Source organism: Notothenia rossii (assembly GCF_949606895.1).
Source record: "Notothenia rossii genome assembly, chromosome: 4".
NCBI lineage: Eukaryota > Metazoa > Chordata > Actinopteri > Perciformes > Nototheniidae > Notothenia > Notothenia rossii.
Window position 1 is genome coordinate 24,292,634 of NC_136902.1, and position 13,372 is coordinate 24,306,005.

The 13,372-nt window shown below is 41.1% G+C and overlaps 1 protein-coding gene across 1 annotated transcript in view; it reads right to left on the bottom strand.

The window, feature by feature from the left end:
- LOC307036986 (large neutral amino acids transporter small subunit 1-like) overlaps positions 1-9,241 on the bottom strand; it is a 12,438-nt gene extending 3,197 nt beyond the window's left edge. Inside the window, exons 1-9 of the mRNA XM_079677679.1 lie at positions 6,182-9,241; positions 5,050-5,574; positions 4,799-4,924; positions 2,538-2,643; positions 2,344-2,388; positions 1,831-1,954; positions 1,614-1,717; positions 745-841; positions 237-386 (exon numbers count right to left, since the gene is read on the bottom strand). Coding sequence (XP_079533805.1) covers positions 237-386; positions 745-841; positions 1,614-1,717; positions 1,831-1,954; positions 2,344-2,388; positions 2,538-2,643; positions 4,799-4,924; positions 5,050-5,574; positions 6,182-6,257 — 1,353 coding nt within the window. The 5' untranslated portion in view covers positions 6,258-9,241. The remainder of the gene's footprint in view (positions 1-236; positions 387-744; positions 842-1,613; positions 1,718-1,830; positions 1,955-2,343; positions 2,389-2,537; positions 2,644-4,798; positions 4,925-5,049; positions 5,575-6,181) is intronic.
- Between the last annotated feature and the right edge of the window lie 4,131 nt (positions 9,242-13,372).

Here is a 13,372-nt window from a genome sequence, read left to right on the forward strand (position 1 = left end):
TTGAAACAATGGTGCTGTCTTTAAAAGAAAGAAAAGTGGATGCTCTATAACACCAGGAGATATTTTGTTGCTTTCGACAAAGAAACGGGCTGAGGTTGAGGTAAAGCCAAGGTCTTAGTTGACTTGTGTACGTCTCAGTGAATCTCAATTCCTCTAAAAAATAATCCCCTGAAAATCTCCAGTGCAACAAGCATTTACCAACATGCAAAACAACCTTTTAGAGGTTGGTACTCTACCTTGATGGGCCTTCTGAGGTCGGGCTTGGTAAAGCGCAGCCAGAGCATGCCGGCAATGGCCATACCCACGCACAGCCAAGTGAAGAAGCTGAAGAGGTTGATGACAGAGAAAATGTCGTTGGAGATGGCGTACATCATGGACAGCAAACACTGATACAAGGGAAAAGGAAGACAAGATTATATTAGTTATGCATTTAACTTGTGCTCCTCAAGATAAATGTAAATATATATATACATGTATAAGCTACATGCTTTCATTGTGAACTTCAGATGTTTTTACTTAAAATAATCGTGTTCAATACAAATAACAACAAAAAATAACTAACTACTAACCATATTTAACTAGAGGACACCTGTCAGAAACAATATTGATGCTTGATCCACCTTTAATTAAATCTTATTGGATGTTATTATAGGTTGTTTCTCACACCCAGAATTTCTAAATGTGATCTTTGATAAAACACAAGAGTAACCATGGGATAATTCTTGTGGGTAGCAGGAGTCTTACTGTGAAGATGAGGGATGGCACCGGTGTGAAGACGTCTGTGTGGACCAATCCCAGAGCAGCAGGGAGCTGACCCTCTCGAGCTCCAGCATAGAACAACCTGGAAGAGGGAAAGCTTTGTAGTGGTTGTTTTGTGATGCAATAGTTGCCTATGTAACATGTTTCATCCTCAATGTATATGAAACTGCACATCCTTCTAACATTGGGTGTTGAACCTGTAAAGATCAATTTGCGACTGAAATGTAATCAGCAAAGCAAATATTGAGCCTTAACCTGTTGGAGCAGTCTTTTGTTTTTTAATACATTTTAACAGACGGCCAAACAAACAGAAACTCCGTGTCGTTTTTTTCCAATCCAAACAAAAAAAGCAGCTATAAACTGTTGTATTGGAACAATACAAATCTTATATAGAGTTATTCTCTAGACCAAAGGTCTTTTAAGTTGAGATGATGTAAAGTCCCCAGAGGGACTCGAAGAAGTTTATAGGGAGGCTCAAATCAAAAACATATTTCCCTGGTAAAAAGATCATATAGATAGAGTATTGTATATGTGTTGAAGTTGGTCAAAGAATAAGTTCAGAGGTACAGAAGTTATGAGGAATTTTCACACTATCCCAACTTCAGGAACAGACTTTTTCTTGTTGTAGTCTGAAGTTTCATCAAACAGTACTATTAGGCATTCTTGGCTCAATTATTGAGTCCCATGGGATCAAATAACATAATCATGATCCCAAAGACTTCCAGGAATTGAGCAAAACTAACCAAGTAAACTAAGGGGGGTGAGGGGGCGCGTCCTTTTTCTGAGAAAAGGAGCAGTCTTAAAAGGGAAAACCCCTGCTAACCTTTAACCCGGCTCTCTGTGAAAACACTCACCGTGCTGAGGTGAAAAGGGATCCGTTAACGGCTCCGAAGCAGGACAGTCCCACAAAGACAGGAATCAGCCAGGACATCCCACCAAGGTGGTACTCCCCGAAAGTCTGACAAAAAGCACAACAACATAAATGAGAAAACACTACTCATACCAACAAGATGCAACTGGTGGCTTTGAGTTGTTGCTTTGGGAACTTTATGAAAGAGACATGATTCTCACCACGGCAACAGCCTCAGACTCGACCATTTGTTCGGGGGAGATGGTGGTGAAGTAGGCCAGGTTGGTCAGAACGTACACCACCGTCACTATAGGCATCGATATGATGATGGACAAGGGCAGGTTCCTGGGGGGAAAGGTCAATAGATAATTTGAGGAACAATCTCCTATTTATTTATGAATTATGTCTAATTGTTTGGCAAATGTGACAATAGTAATTCATATATTTATTTTACAACGGTCAGTGTTCTAGATTATTTAACACAATACATAACAACTGGAACATCTAAATACACTGATGCAATTCAAAACTACAACTTAAATGTGTTTATTCAGCTCTAAAGCTGTTTTTGAGGCTGCTTTTGGATTGCAATAAAATGTGAGGGGCATCAACTCATTTTGAAAACTGTATCTCCATGCAGTCAACTGATGGTAAACAAGCTCAGTAATGGATAAGGGAAGTCATGTGGTTGGCATGTACAATGCTCAAAACAACCTTCATAACATTTATGTTACCTCTCTGGATCGATCATCTCCTCTGTCACGTAATTCAGGTAGTTCCTAAAAACAAATACAAAGAGTTCAACAATATGTCAGCGATTAGATAAAGACTGGAATAACTGTAATCTATATTGCACAGCATACAGTTAAATAAATCGTGACTATTTCCGGTCTGTAAAACATTTTGAAATAGGTTGCAAATGCCTTACCAGCCTCCAAAAGCAAAGAGACCGCTGTATAGAGCCAAGACAATGTTGTCCACTCCTAGTTTACTGCCTTCAAATGACTTCTCTAGTGTCAGGTACGGCACATCACCTAGACACGTACACACACACACACACACACACACACACACACACACACACACACACACACACACACACACACACACACACACACACACACACACACACACACACACACACACACACACACACACACACACACACACACACACACACACACACACACACACACACACACACACACACACACACACACACACACACACACACACACACACACACACACACAGAAAAGGAATTATAGGAATCTAAAACAACTGAAAGGGAAATATAACTCTGTCACTCTCTCTATACTTGCAGCTTAAGTTCATGAACTAACTGTGTGACTTCATAGACATTTAATGGATTCTTACTCATGGCTGCTGCTGCTTCATTTCATTTGTGCATGAAGGCCAGGCTGTAGCTCCCTGCCCTTTGACAGGCTTGACATTTTCAACTAGGCAGTTTGGAACACTTGCCTCCAGGTTTGAACATCTGCTTTGATGTACTGTGTGTGTGTGTGTGTGTGTGTGTGTGTGTGTGTGTGTGTGTGTGTGTGTGTGTGTGTGTGTGTGTGTGTGTGTGTGTGTGTGTGTGTGTGTGTGTGTGTGTGTGTGTGTGTGTGTGTGTGTGTATGTGTGCATGTGTGCATGTGTGCGTGCGTGCGTGCGTGCGTGTGTGTGTGTGTGTGTGTAGGTATCGCATGGTTCTCTCCTCTACCTGTCGCTTTCAGATGGTAATGACTATGGGTGGCCTATTAAACACACATTATTTTTTCACTCTGTCCTTCTCTCCTGTGCTCTGAAAGCCGGCAAGCTTCGCCGCCTAGTTTCCATGACAACGCTGTGTGGAGCACAATGAGAGTGGGTGTGGCCTTGAAGGGAAAAAAGGCAGAGGGTGGGGGGCAGCAGATGGAAAACGGAGCAGACGATTGCCACGCGGTTTTATTTTGAATGTCGTGACTGGAGCTACAGTTGCTTTGCTATCTCAGTTTTGAAAAGCACATCTATCTGTTGCTGTTAGAGATTGATTTGCAATGCTCCACAACAGCCTCCATGTTTAGGGCTATGGTATGGAAGATTCAGCTCAAATTGAGAAGGACAATGACTGACTGCATTCATCAGAGCACTTGCCTCTTTTTTGCAGCATTAATGTTTCTAAAACGTCCAGTATTTCTGTTACATGAGGATATACATTTTAGAATGTTGTGTTACAAATTGTCTGTATTCACATTGTACAGATATTTATTAAATTAACTACGCTCATCAGCGTTCAACTTCAAAGTACACCCACGCACACACATTTTCTTGGCTGCACACTTGCTCAGACTCATCATGCTGCAGACAGAAGGCCTTGTGTTCAGACTCAGCAACTGATGTGCTAACAAACTGAAAGGAGGGCAGTCTGCTCGGTCGAGCTCATTAGTGTCAGTCAACAATTTGTTGATCATTAGAGACAAAAGAAATAAACTTCGGTTTCAGCAGCGCCAATACACTCTGAGACAATAACGGATGTTAACTATACTTTGGTAAAACCTACAAACAGTATTGATGGTAATAAAAAGAAGTGGGAGTTGGTTTAAGACAAGGTGTACAGCTGCATGCTGGGGAACACACACTTTTCATATTGGATGGGGCAGAATGCTTGTTAGGAAGGGGCAAAAACACACTTATTCAACCATTGAAGATGGTTTGGAGTGTGAAAAACAGTTTCAAAAAAGGGTTTACCCATGTATTTTTGTTTGGCCAAGGTTAATATAATATGATGATAATACTGGCAGAAGCCTTATCAAACATACACATTATGTTTAGTAGTGTTTAGCATTAGTTTTTTTGACACAAAAGAGAAACCAAGCCAGCTTGTTTTCCATAACGTTTTGTGGGAGATTTTACTCAGCATCAACTTGTCAACATCGTTATCGAGACGTCAGTCTTCAAATTTAAAATGATATCAAACACTGAAAAAGATTCAAATGTAAAACTCAGCTGCCAAACAATTTCGACTTAAGTTATAGAATGAGTTTGTAATGTAACGCTGCTGTTGTTGTAGGTGTGTTTTGTAGACCTGTGGCCACAGAATGCTATATACAGCACAGGTTTATGGACCTGACATCTTTATTTAAGAAACATTTGACACATTAAACATCTGTGTTTCTGTCTAGTAGACTTTGACCAAGTAGGACTCACCTGTTGAAATCTGAATGAAGCCAAAGAGGATGATGATGATCAAGGCTAGCAGTTTGGAGGCTGTGAACAAGTCCTGCACCTTGGTAGCCGCTCTCACACTGATGCAGTTTACAAACGTCAGGGAGGCTACAGAAAAACATAAAAGTAAGGCATTAGGGGAATAGACATCTGGAATAAAGTAAAATATGTGAATGTGTCATCTGTAAATAAAATAAAAATTAGAACATTAAAGGCCAGCAACCCACACTCACTTAGACACAAGCAGGCGAGGAGCTTGGCGGCACTATCGGGCACGGGGCAGTTTGGGTACAGAGGTTTCAGCAGGTAGGTGGCGAACACCAGCGATACCACATACTGGGAAGAGGGCCGGATGATGAGCATCTCCACCCACAGCTTAAGAAAAGCCGCCAGTTCTCCGTACACCTCCAGGATGTAGGTGTAGTCTCCCCCAGACTTGGTGATGGTGGTGCCCAGCTCGGCGTAGCACAGGGCGCCCATGGTGGAGATCACCCCACAGACAGACCAGACGATCAGGGAGAGCCCCGCTGAGCCGGTCTCTTTGACCACGCCTGTTGGAGTGACGAAAATGCCAGAGCCGATGATGGTGCCTATGATCATCCCCACTCCATTGAAGAGGGTGATGCTGCGTTTGAGCACGATCTTCTCCCCTTTGGCAGAGTCTGTCGCAGGGCTAGTGGGAGAAGGGACCATGGGGGTAGTTGGAGATGCTGGATGCTCCACAATAAGACCATCTTGGTCTGGTTCTGATTCAACTGCTGGAGGAGAGAGGACAGCAGAACCAGAAGTTCAGACAAGAGTTTCCCATCTGAGGTATGAACATTTAGTTTTGCCAGAGATCACAAAAGAAAGAGAATGATCAAAGTGAAAAAGTATTATTTGAAGTATTTCTTTGTTGAGATATTTTAAGCAGGTACATTTAGGAGAATGAAATACCAAACATATATGACAACAAAAACAAGTCATGTCAAGCAGCAGAGCATAGTGCATTGTTGTTTAATAATGTGGGTACATTGCTGACATGAACTGTTGAAAAACAGGCTGATTATGATTAATGGTAAAAACCTGTTGGCTGAGATTTCCCTTATTTACCGCTCCCTCTGTTCTGGTAGACACACCCAAAAGCAGTTTATTGTGTTTAGACTTTCAGTAAAGGACAGGAAACAGTAGCTGTAGGTGCACAACGTCTCACATTATCCCACCTTTCACCATCACATAGACACCCAAATCACCCTGATGCATCTCTATAGCCACATCAATCTGAAGGTACTTTTGCATCAGGCAATGTTGCATCAGGGTGCATGGAGGCATAATGCCGCCCTGCACCATGTGGTATCTACAGGAGTGTGAGCATGCATTACCTACCCCCTATCTTCTCCTGGCTCGCTGCCTTGGCAACGCTCTCTCGGCTGCTCCTGGATTTCAGCTCCGGCTCAGCCATCTTCCTTCTTAATCTGGGTCCTCTTGTCTTGTCTTTTTCCCTCGTGCCCCCTTTTCCTTCCTCCCTCTAAGGTCCTCTTCCTCCTCCTGTCTGGGTTTCCTCTCTGTCTCCTTCACACACACAATGCCCCCCACCCCCCCTCCAACTCTCTCTCTCTCTAGCCCTCCCTGATTCGTCCTCTCTCACACACATGTACACACAGTCTCCTCTTCATTTGCTGCCTTCGTCACACTCACACTGGTATTCATCTGACCCTGATCCTCTCCCTCCCTCCTTCTGTCTCTCCAGGATACAGCAGGGAGGAGCTGAACCGTTGTGATGCTGCTGCTGCTGCTGCTGCTGCCTGAGCCTACGCCCACTCCAAATGGATGATGGGATAGCTCAGAGGGGGAAGTAGGTTACTGGTAGGCTCCATTTGGAGGGGCCACCATGTGATGCTGTAAGCTTTTCGTTTGCTGCTAATCCAGTAGTAAACACTATGTCCATGTGTGCCTGTGTCTGTGTTCTCATGTCAGAATGCATTAGCCAGGATGCTGTAGATCCGGCGCTCCCTCTAGTGGTGTCAACATTGGAAAATAGTGTCTTTGTTCTCCCTGTTGTGCAGAAAGGTAACACCAGAGAGAAAATGGATACCCACTGGCCATGTTCAGGACAGGTAATGCTGAGTAATGATGATAAAGCAAATTACGCTTCTCGATCACCTGATGATTTTTCCACCATATTGTGGAATTGTGAAATTGACACCAGGTGTTCAAAGAGGTCCAAACCTACTCAGCACAACAAAGAAAGTGTGCCAATACTGTTTCATAATTGTTTTTATGTAACCTTTATTTAACCAGATAAAAAGCATTGAGATACAATCTCATTTACAATGCTGACACATTCTGGTCTGTATAGAAAAGTCTGTTCAATAGGTAAATCTACTTTTTGATGGGCAATTAGACATAGAAATATAACTATTTAACTTCAGCTTCTAATATTTGATTTGATCTGTTAAAATGTTCAAGCAAGCTGCGGTCTATAGGGCAATTGATAAAAGAAATAACATTCGGAGCACTTCACAAAAATATTTTGAGAGATTTAAGGTTTTAGTGCAAGATGTCAGGTGAATTTCCCTGAATGTGTGTCAGGCACTTGTCTTCGGCTGCACGTCACATATTCAACCACTGGATGGCGACCTAAAAACATGTTTCAAATTGGAAACTTGTTTCTGGAACTATAGGGATTCATCTTGTGGTATTTAAACCTAATATATAAACCTAACATATAAACTAAAGGTGATGCACAACTACATAATATCCTACTACATAAACTGCAACATATAAACTACAGTAATGCACAACAGGGAGAATAGTAAGCCTATGTATAAATACAAATATTTCTCAAACTCAAAACAATTGGGTTTGCGTTGTATCATTTTGTGAATGTTCTCTAGAGACCCAGTTGTAATTAGGTTGTAGATCAATGCAATGCCTATAAGCAAGCCTATAAGTAATTATTGATTTAAGTCATTTCCAAATAAATTATAGAAATCTTAAAGTTGTTATGATTGCCCCTTTTTAAAATTACATTATGGGTTGTATGGTAATTCTAGCCTTATATAGGCTACTTGAAGTCTATGGTTATCTAAAATTGTTGTAAAAAATGCAGTGGTATAAAGTAACTAAGAACATTAAAATAGATAAATGGTGTAACTTTACTCCACTATATTTTTGTAATACCTTTCGTTACTTTGATTAATGATTTGAATAATAAACAACACGTAATATATTATTTTGAAAGGGGCCAATTAACGTAGTTATTTTACTACATACATACATTATATTATTATACATACATTAAGTATATGTGAATTTTGTACTTATGCAGGAATTGTACTTCTCCCACCTATGAAAATATGTGACATTCCGAGAATGAGCCCCGTTCTGTTTCCGCGTGAGTTTCAGCTCACTTGCATTACTAGTAACGCTGACAAAGTCGGCTCGCGATTACCAAGCTCTGTTCGCAAGAACGTCTCAGCTAATGACCGGTAAACGCAACCCGACACTGATTTCAACCAGGACACTCTCTGCCTTATGTCCGGGGACTTTCCCCTGGGCGAGGTAGAGAAACAAGTTCCCAGCTAGTAGCCCAGATAGCAAGCCTTCTGAATGCCCGGATGTAAACGGTGGGCGAGAAGAATAAGTAGGACGACAGATAAAAGTTACTTACAGTCGTGGTGTCACTATATTTGGAACTGGAACTATAATGTATGTAATAGTTATACTCTTGTAAAATGCTGCAGGTAGTTGTCCCATACAATTATTGATTTTATAAGCAGCTAGTTTTTAAATCACAACGTTCCAACAAAAACCGCGAGGGATCATGGGGGATTTAAAGACACAGCAGTCAAAAAATGACCACCACAAATACTAAGTAATTATATTATATCAATGATTAGTTGATAAACGCAGTCGTTTGTCAGCATACACATACATTCAGCCTGTGGTGATAGCAATTAGCGTGCAGCTGTCACTGCTATAGTTTATACCTGTGAGTAACTACAAAAACATTGCAAATTCCAGATAATTCGTTTTTAGTCGAACTTTGTTGTCGTTAACAAGTGCGTAAACAGGCAAGATGTGAACGAATTCGAGAGAATAAACAACAGGGAGTAAATAAAATATTCTTAAGGTTTATTTCTAAGCTTTCTAAATACATTTCGAAAGTCATTTAAAAACAATAGACGAAGGAAATGAAAATGCATGTTATGCATTGAGGATACAAGTCATTGTCTCACAACAGCCGTGCAAGAAATAAGATTTGCATCAATGTTTCTTATCTTTGGGCGCGGAAGCTCATCCTAGAGGTCGTGTATGATGTCCTCGTCATTTTACCCCTATATAGGGCAGGCCCACCTCGGAGACGGTCAGAAACTGCTAATAATTGCTAATGATCACCTGATTCTGTGGAGAAACGAAGGAGAGAAATCAGAGGGTGGCCTACAGTAAGGTAGTATAGTTATCTCGGGGGAAACCAGATGGCGCTATTTCTCAGCACTGCACTTCAATTGTGTTTGGACAAAATGGCAATGGTGTAGTGGGCGTTGGACGCGGGGGTACGCCGTACCCCCACTTATTTGAAGCATGATTTCTTTTTTAATAGTCTAATACACCTCAAATAATTGCCAGTGTTATCAGTTGCAAGTGTGTGTTTGTTGTAATAATGACGAAAACATAATAGGCAGATTTCACAGTAATTATAATAAAAACGTAGCTCAAGCATTTATGCAACTTGATTTAAAGCGTGTGTGTGTGAGGGGCAGAACTGTGTGTGTAAGGTGACCACCAGGTGTCCCGCACTGTGCGGGACTGCACACACAGCATTTTTATTATTTGTCCCGCGTCCCACACATTGAGACTATGTCCCGCATTTGAGTGATAGTCGCGCAGAAAGGCCGGATCGGTTCGCTGACAGCTGGCACCGCCCTTTATTATTATATTGTCTAAACGGCATCATGTAAATTGCGCTGACAGGCGACACAAGCGCGTCCATAGTGTCACCCACCACCCCGTCCACCCAGTAAAAAAATCCCCACTACACCACTGCCAAATGGTGAGGTCCCTTCCATTGACGTGGGTTCCCTGCAACCGTATGCAAAACCCATGGTCACAAATCTTGGCGTCAAATCAACAGTGCTTTTAAATTAGATAAACTATAAACTCTTTGGTTGAGTCCAGTTTTTATCACTTGAGGCTCCTCTCCAGAATTAAACCGGTTTTATCCTTTTTTTAGTATTCGAGCGTGTAATTCATGCCTTTAATTGTTTCGACTCGTTTGGATTATTGTAATGCACTTTATGCCGACCTAAACCAGATCTCGTTTGCACGCCTGCAGCTTGTACAAAACGCTGCGGCTCGGCTGCTTACAGGAACCCGCAAGCATGAGCAGTGGCGCAGCAAAACACTCTGGGGGCCCCAGGCAGAAAAGACATGCCACCCAACAGATCAAGCACAACCGGCAGCAATCCCCCCCTGAGTGGAGCGGTGCGGAGAAACGAAACGTACCCTAGAGGGCAGGGCCGTCCCTGGCCAACATGAGGCCCCAGCAAAGTTATATGATGAGGCCCTCTCTTTCGCGAGCGTTGGGGGGGGCGGGGGGGAATGCTCTGGAGCCTCGCAGTGGCGAAACCTTGCTGCACCACACTAATTGCGCCGCATAATGGGCTGGCCTCTCAGTACATCTCCGATCTCCTACAGGTTTACACCCCCTCAAGGGCTTATTTTTTTATTTAATCGTTTATTTCACAGGGACAATGCACGGTAATGAACACTTAACATATTAAAATGTGTCAAGCGTAACAGGGCCAGATTTAGATTTCAGCTAATTTCCATCCGTAGTCCTTCACATAAAAACATTTAAGAAACGTACATTTTACAAACGTTGTAAAAACAAAATACATGTTATGCAAAAAGTGCAGCATACACAGTGCAGCATACACAAGTATTTATGACATGGTAATACAATATAGCAGCAACGACATATAAAGTGCAAGAGAAGATACAAGATAAGATAAGATAAGATGGACCTTTATTAATCCCCGTGGGGAATTTCAGTTGTACAAGCAGCAACAGGGTAAGCGTAAAAAACAGGACAGCACAGATTCACACAGATTAATAAAATAAAAAATAAAATCAAGAAAAATAATTAAAATAATAATGATAATAATAATAAAAGACTCTGAAATAAGAGATGAGTAAAAATAAGAGTAAAATAACTGTCAGCATATATACATATTTGGTCATATTATGAAGTACGAAATGAGTTAAAGTGACAAGTGAAAATGGACATCTGTACATATAGTGACATATCTATCTACATATTTGGTCTACTACTAATATATATTAACATGGGTTGTGGAAACAGTGTATATTTATGTCCAGTAATTTTTTTTTTTTACATTATTGACCCCTTGTTGTGCAGCCTGATGGCTACAGGCACAAAGGACTGTCTGAGGCGCTTGATGCTGTGTCGAGGAGGGATGAGTCTGTGGCTGAACATACTCCTCATCTTCACTAGCTCTGCATGGAGTGGGTGGGAGGGGTTCTCTAGGATGCTGTCAAGCTTCCTCCTCGTCCTCCCCTCGGCCACCTCCTCCAGATTGTCCATTTGTACTCCAACTACAGAGCTAGCCTTCCTCACAAGCTTGTTCAGCCTGCCAGTGTCCCTAGTGTTTGTGTTTCCACCCCAGCACACCACGGCAAAGAAGAGCACACTGGCCACCACAGACTGGTAGAACATCTGCAGCAGCCTCGTGCACACATTGAATGACCTGAGCCTCCTCAGGAAGAACAGCTTGCTCTGTCCCTTCCTGAAGAGAGCATCAGTGTTACCTAAAGTGCAAGAGGAGATACCCCTGTATTAAAATGCATTAGTAGTGATTGCACGTCTATCACCGCTTTGAGGTCGGCTGATCAGCTGCGGCTGGTAGTCCCTAAAACAAAGAAAAGGACCAGGGGAGACCGAGCCTTCTCAGCGGTAGCTCCCAGGCTCTGGAACGACCTGCCCCCCCATGTCAATTTGTCGCCCACTCTTCAAACTTTTAAGTCCCGCCTAAAGACCCACCTCTTTTCCCTCGCTTTCGAGTCAGTCTGAGCTATGCTCTACCTATTTGTATGCTTTTATTGTCTGTCCATAGCCTTTATGTGCCTTGTATGTATTCTTATGTGTGCCTTTTATCTATTCTTGTAATATTATATTTTGTTATAATGATATGTTCGTTGTGAAGCACTTTGGAAAAACCCTCTGTTTTTCAAATGTGCTATAGAAATAAAGTGGATTGGATTGGATTGATGGATGTTTGTCTAACATGCAAGATGCAGCTCCAAATCTTAATATAGAATACTCTGCTCTAAAGCCCCCATTTTACTTTAAACCCATTGTAAAGTTTTTGTATTAAAGATTAAAAAAATTCAAATACATTACAAGTATTATCACCAAAATGTACACAAGAATCCTAAGGAAAAAGTTATCTGAATACAGAATCAGAATACCTTTATTCGTCCCACAGAGGGGACATTTGCAATTATTTGCAATCATTTTGCATAATAATACTGTTAATTACTAGAAATTATTTGTATTTCTCATATTTTATTGTGTAAGAAACATTTTAATGCTGTAGTTTGTTCAAGTGACGCAAATGTGTATAATAATGATGATTATTCTGATCAAATTAGCTCCACTCTACCATTGAAATTCAGCCTGAAATGTTTTAATTATTACACATTAATTTATGAAAGGCCAATTTGTCAGACAGGAACATTATGACTAGACTAAAAGCGTTTTGGATAAATAAGTGGTGTGACTGCATTGTGTATTAAAAAATATATTGCTGTCATGATTTGAACTGATATGATAACTACACCCAATGTGTTGCATCAGCATGGTGGCACATTAATTACTGCTTGCGGCGACAGTTATGACAGATAGGAAAGATGGCCCACACAGAGGAATAAACTGAGATAGTCAGTGTCTTACAGGAAGGCTTTGGATCGACCTGCTCTGTGAAAAATCCATAAATGTACAAGTCTAGGTAGTTTGTGCTCCATCTCCTTCAGTATCAAGACAAAAATGTGTTAAAAGTTGGCCGGTATTAATTAAATACTTTCAGAGGCAGAGTTTAAAAATAGATTGTTGTAACCAAAGGAGGAGGAAGATTTCAAACCTGGATTTAAGTAAAAGAACCAATTTATGGTAGAACAATTATTCAGTAGAAAAAACACCTATGGTATGTTACAGTTATATCCATTATGTATATGCCATTTTACTGTTGGGGATTGGACTTCATTATGATACACTAAACTACAGCAGTGTGTCATAATCATCACTATACCTCAAAAACGACATCTTAAATCTCTATCTGGGGAGTTATTATGTTTACAAATGAAATAAAGAATTAGTTGCTCCCTACAAAAGGAAAACATTTATCAAAACAGAGCTTTGACATCATTTTTAATATGCGAAGTGCTACAAAAGGGACACTTAAGTGCAATATTTATAATATATTGTTTAGTGAGTCATGCTAAATGCATAATTCAGGTGTCAGGTGAGTGTAATATAAAAACCTCAAGGTTCTT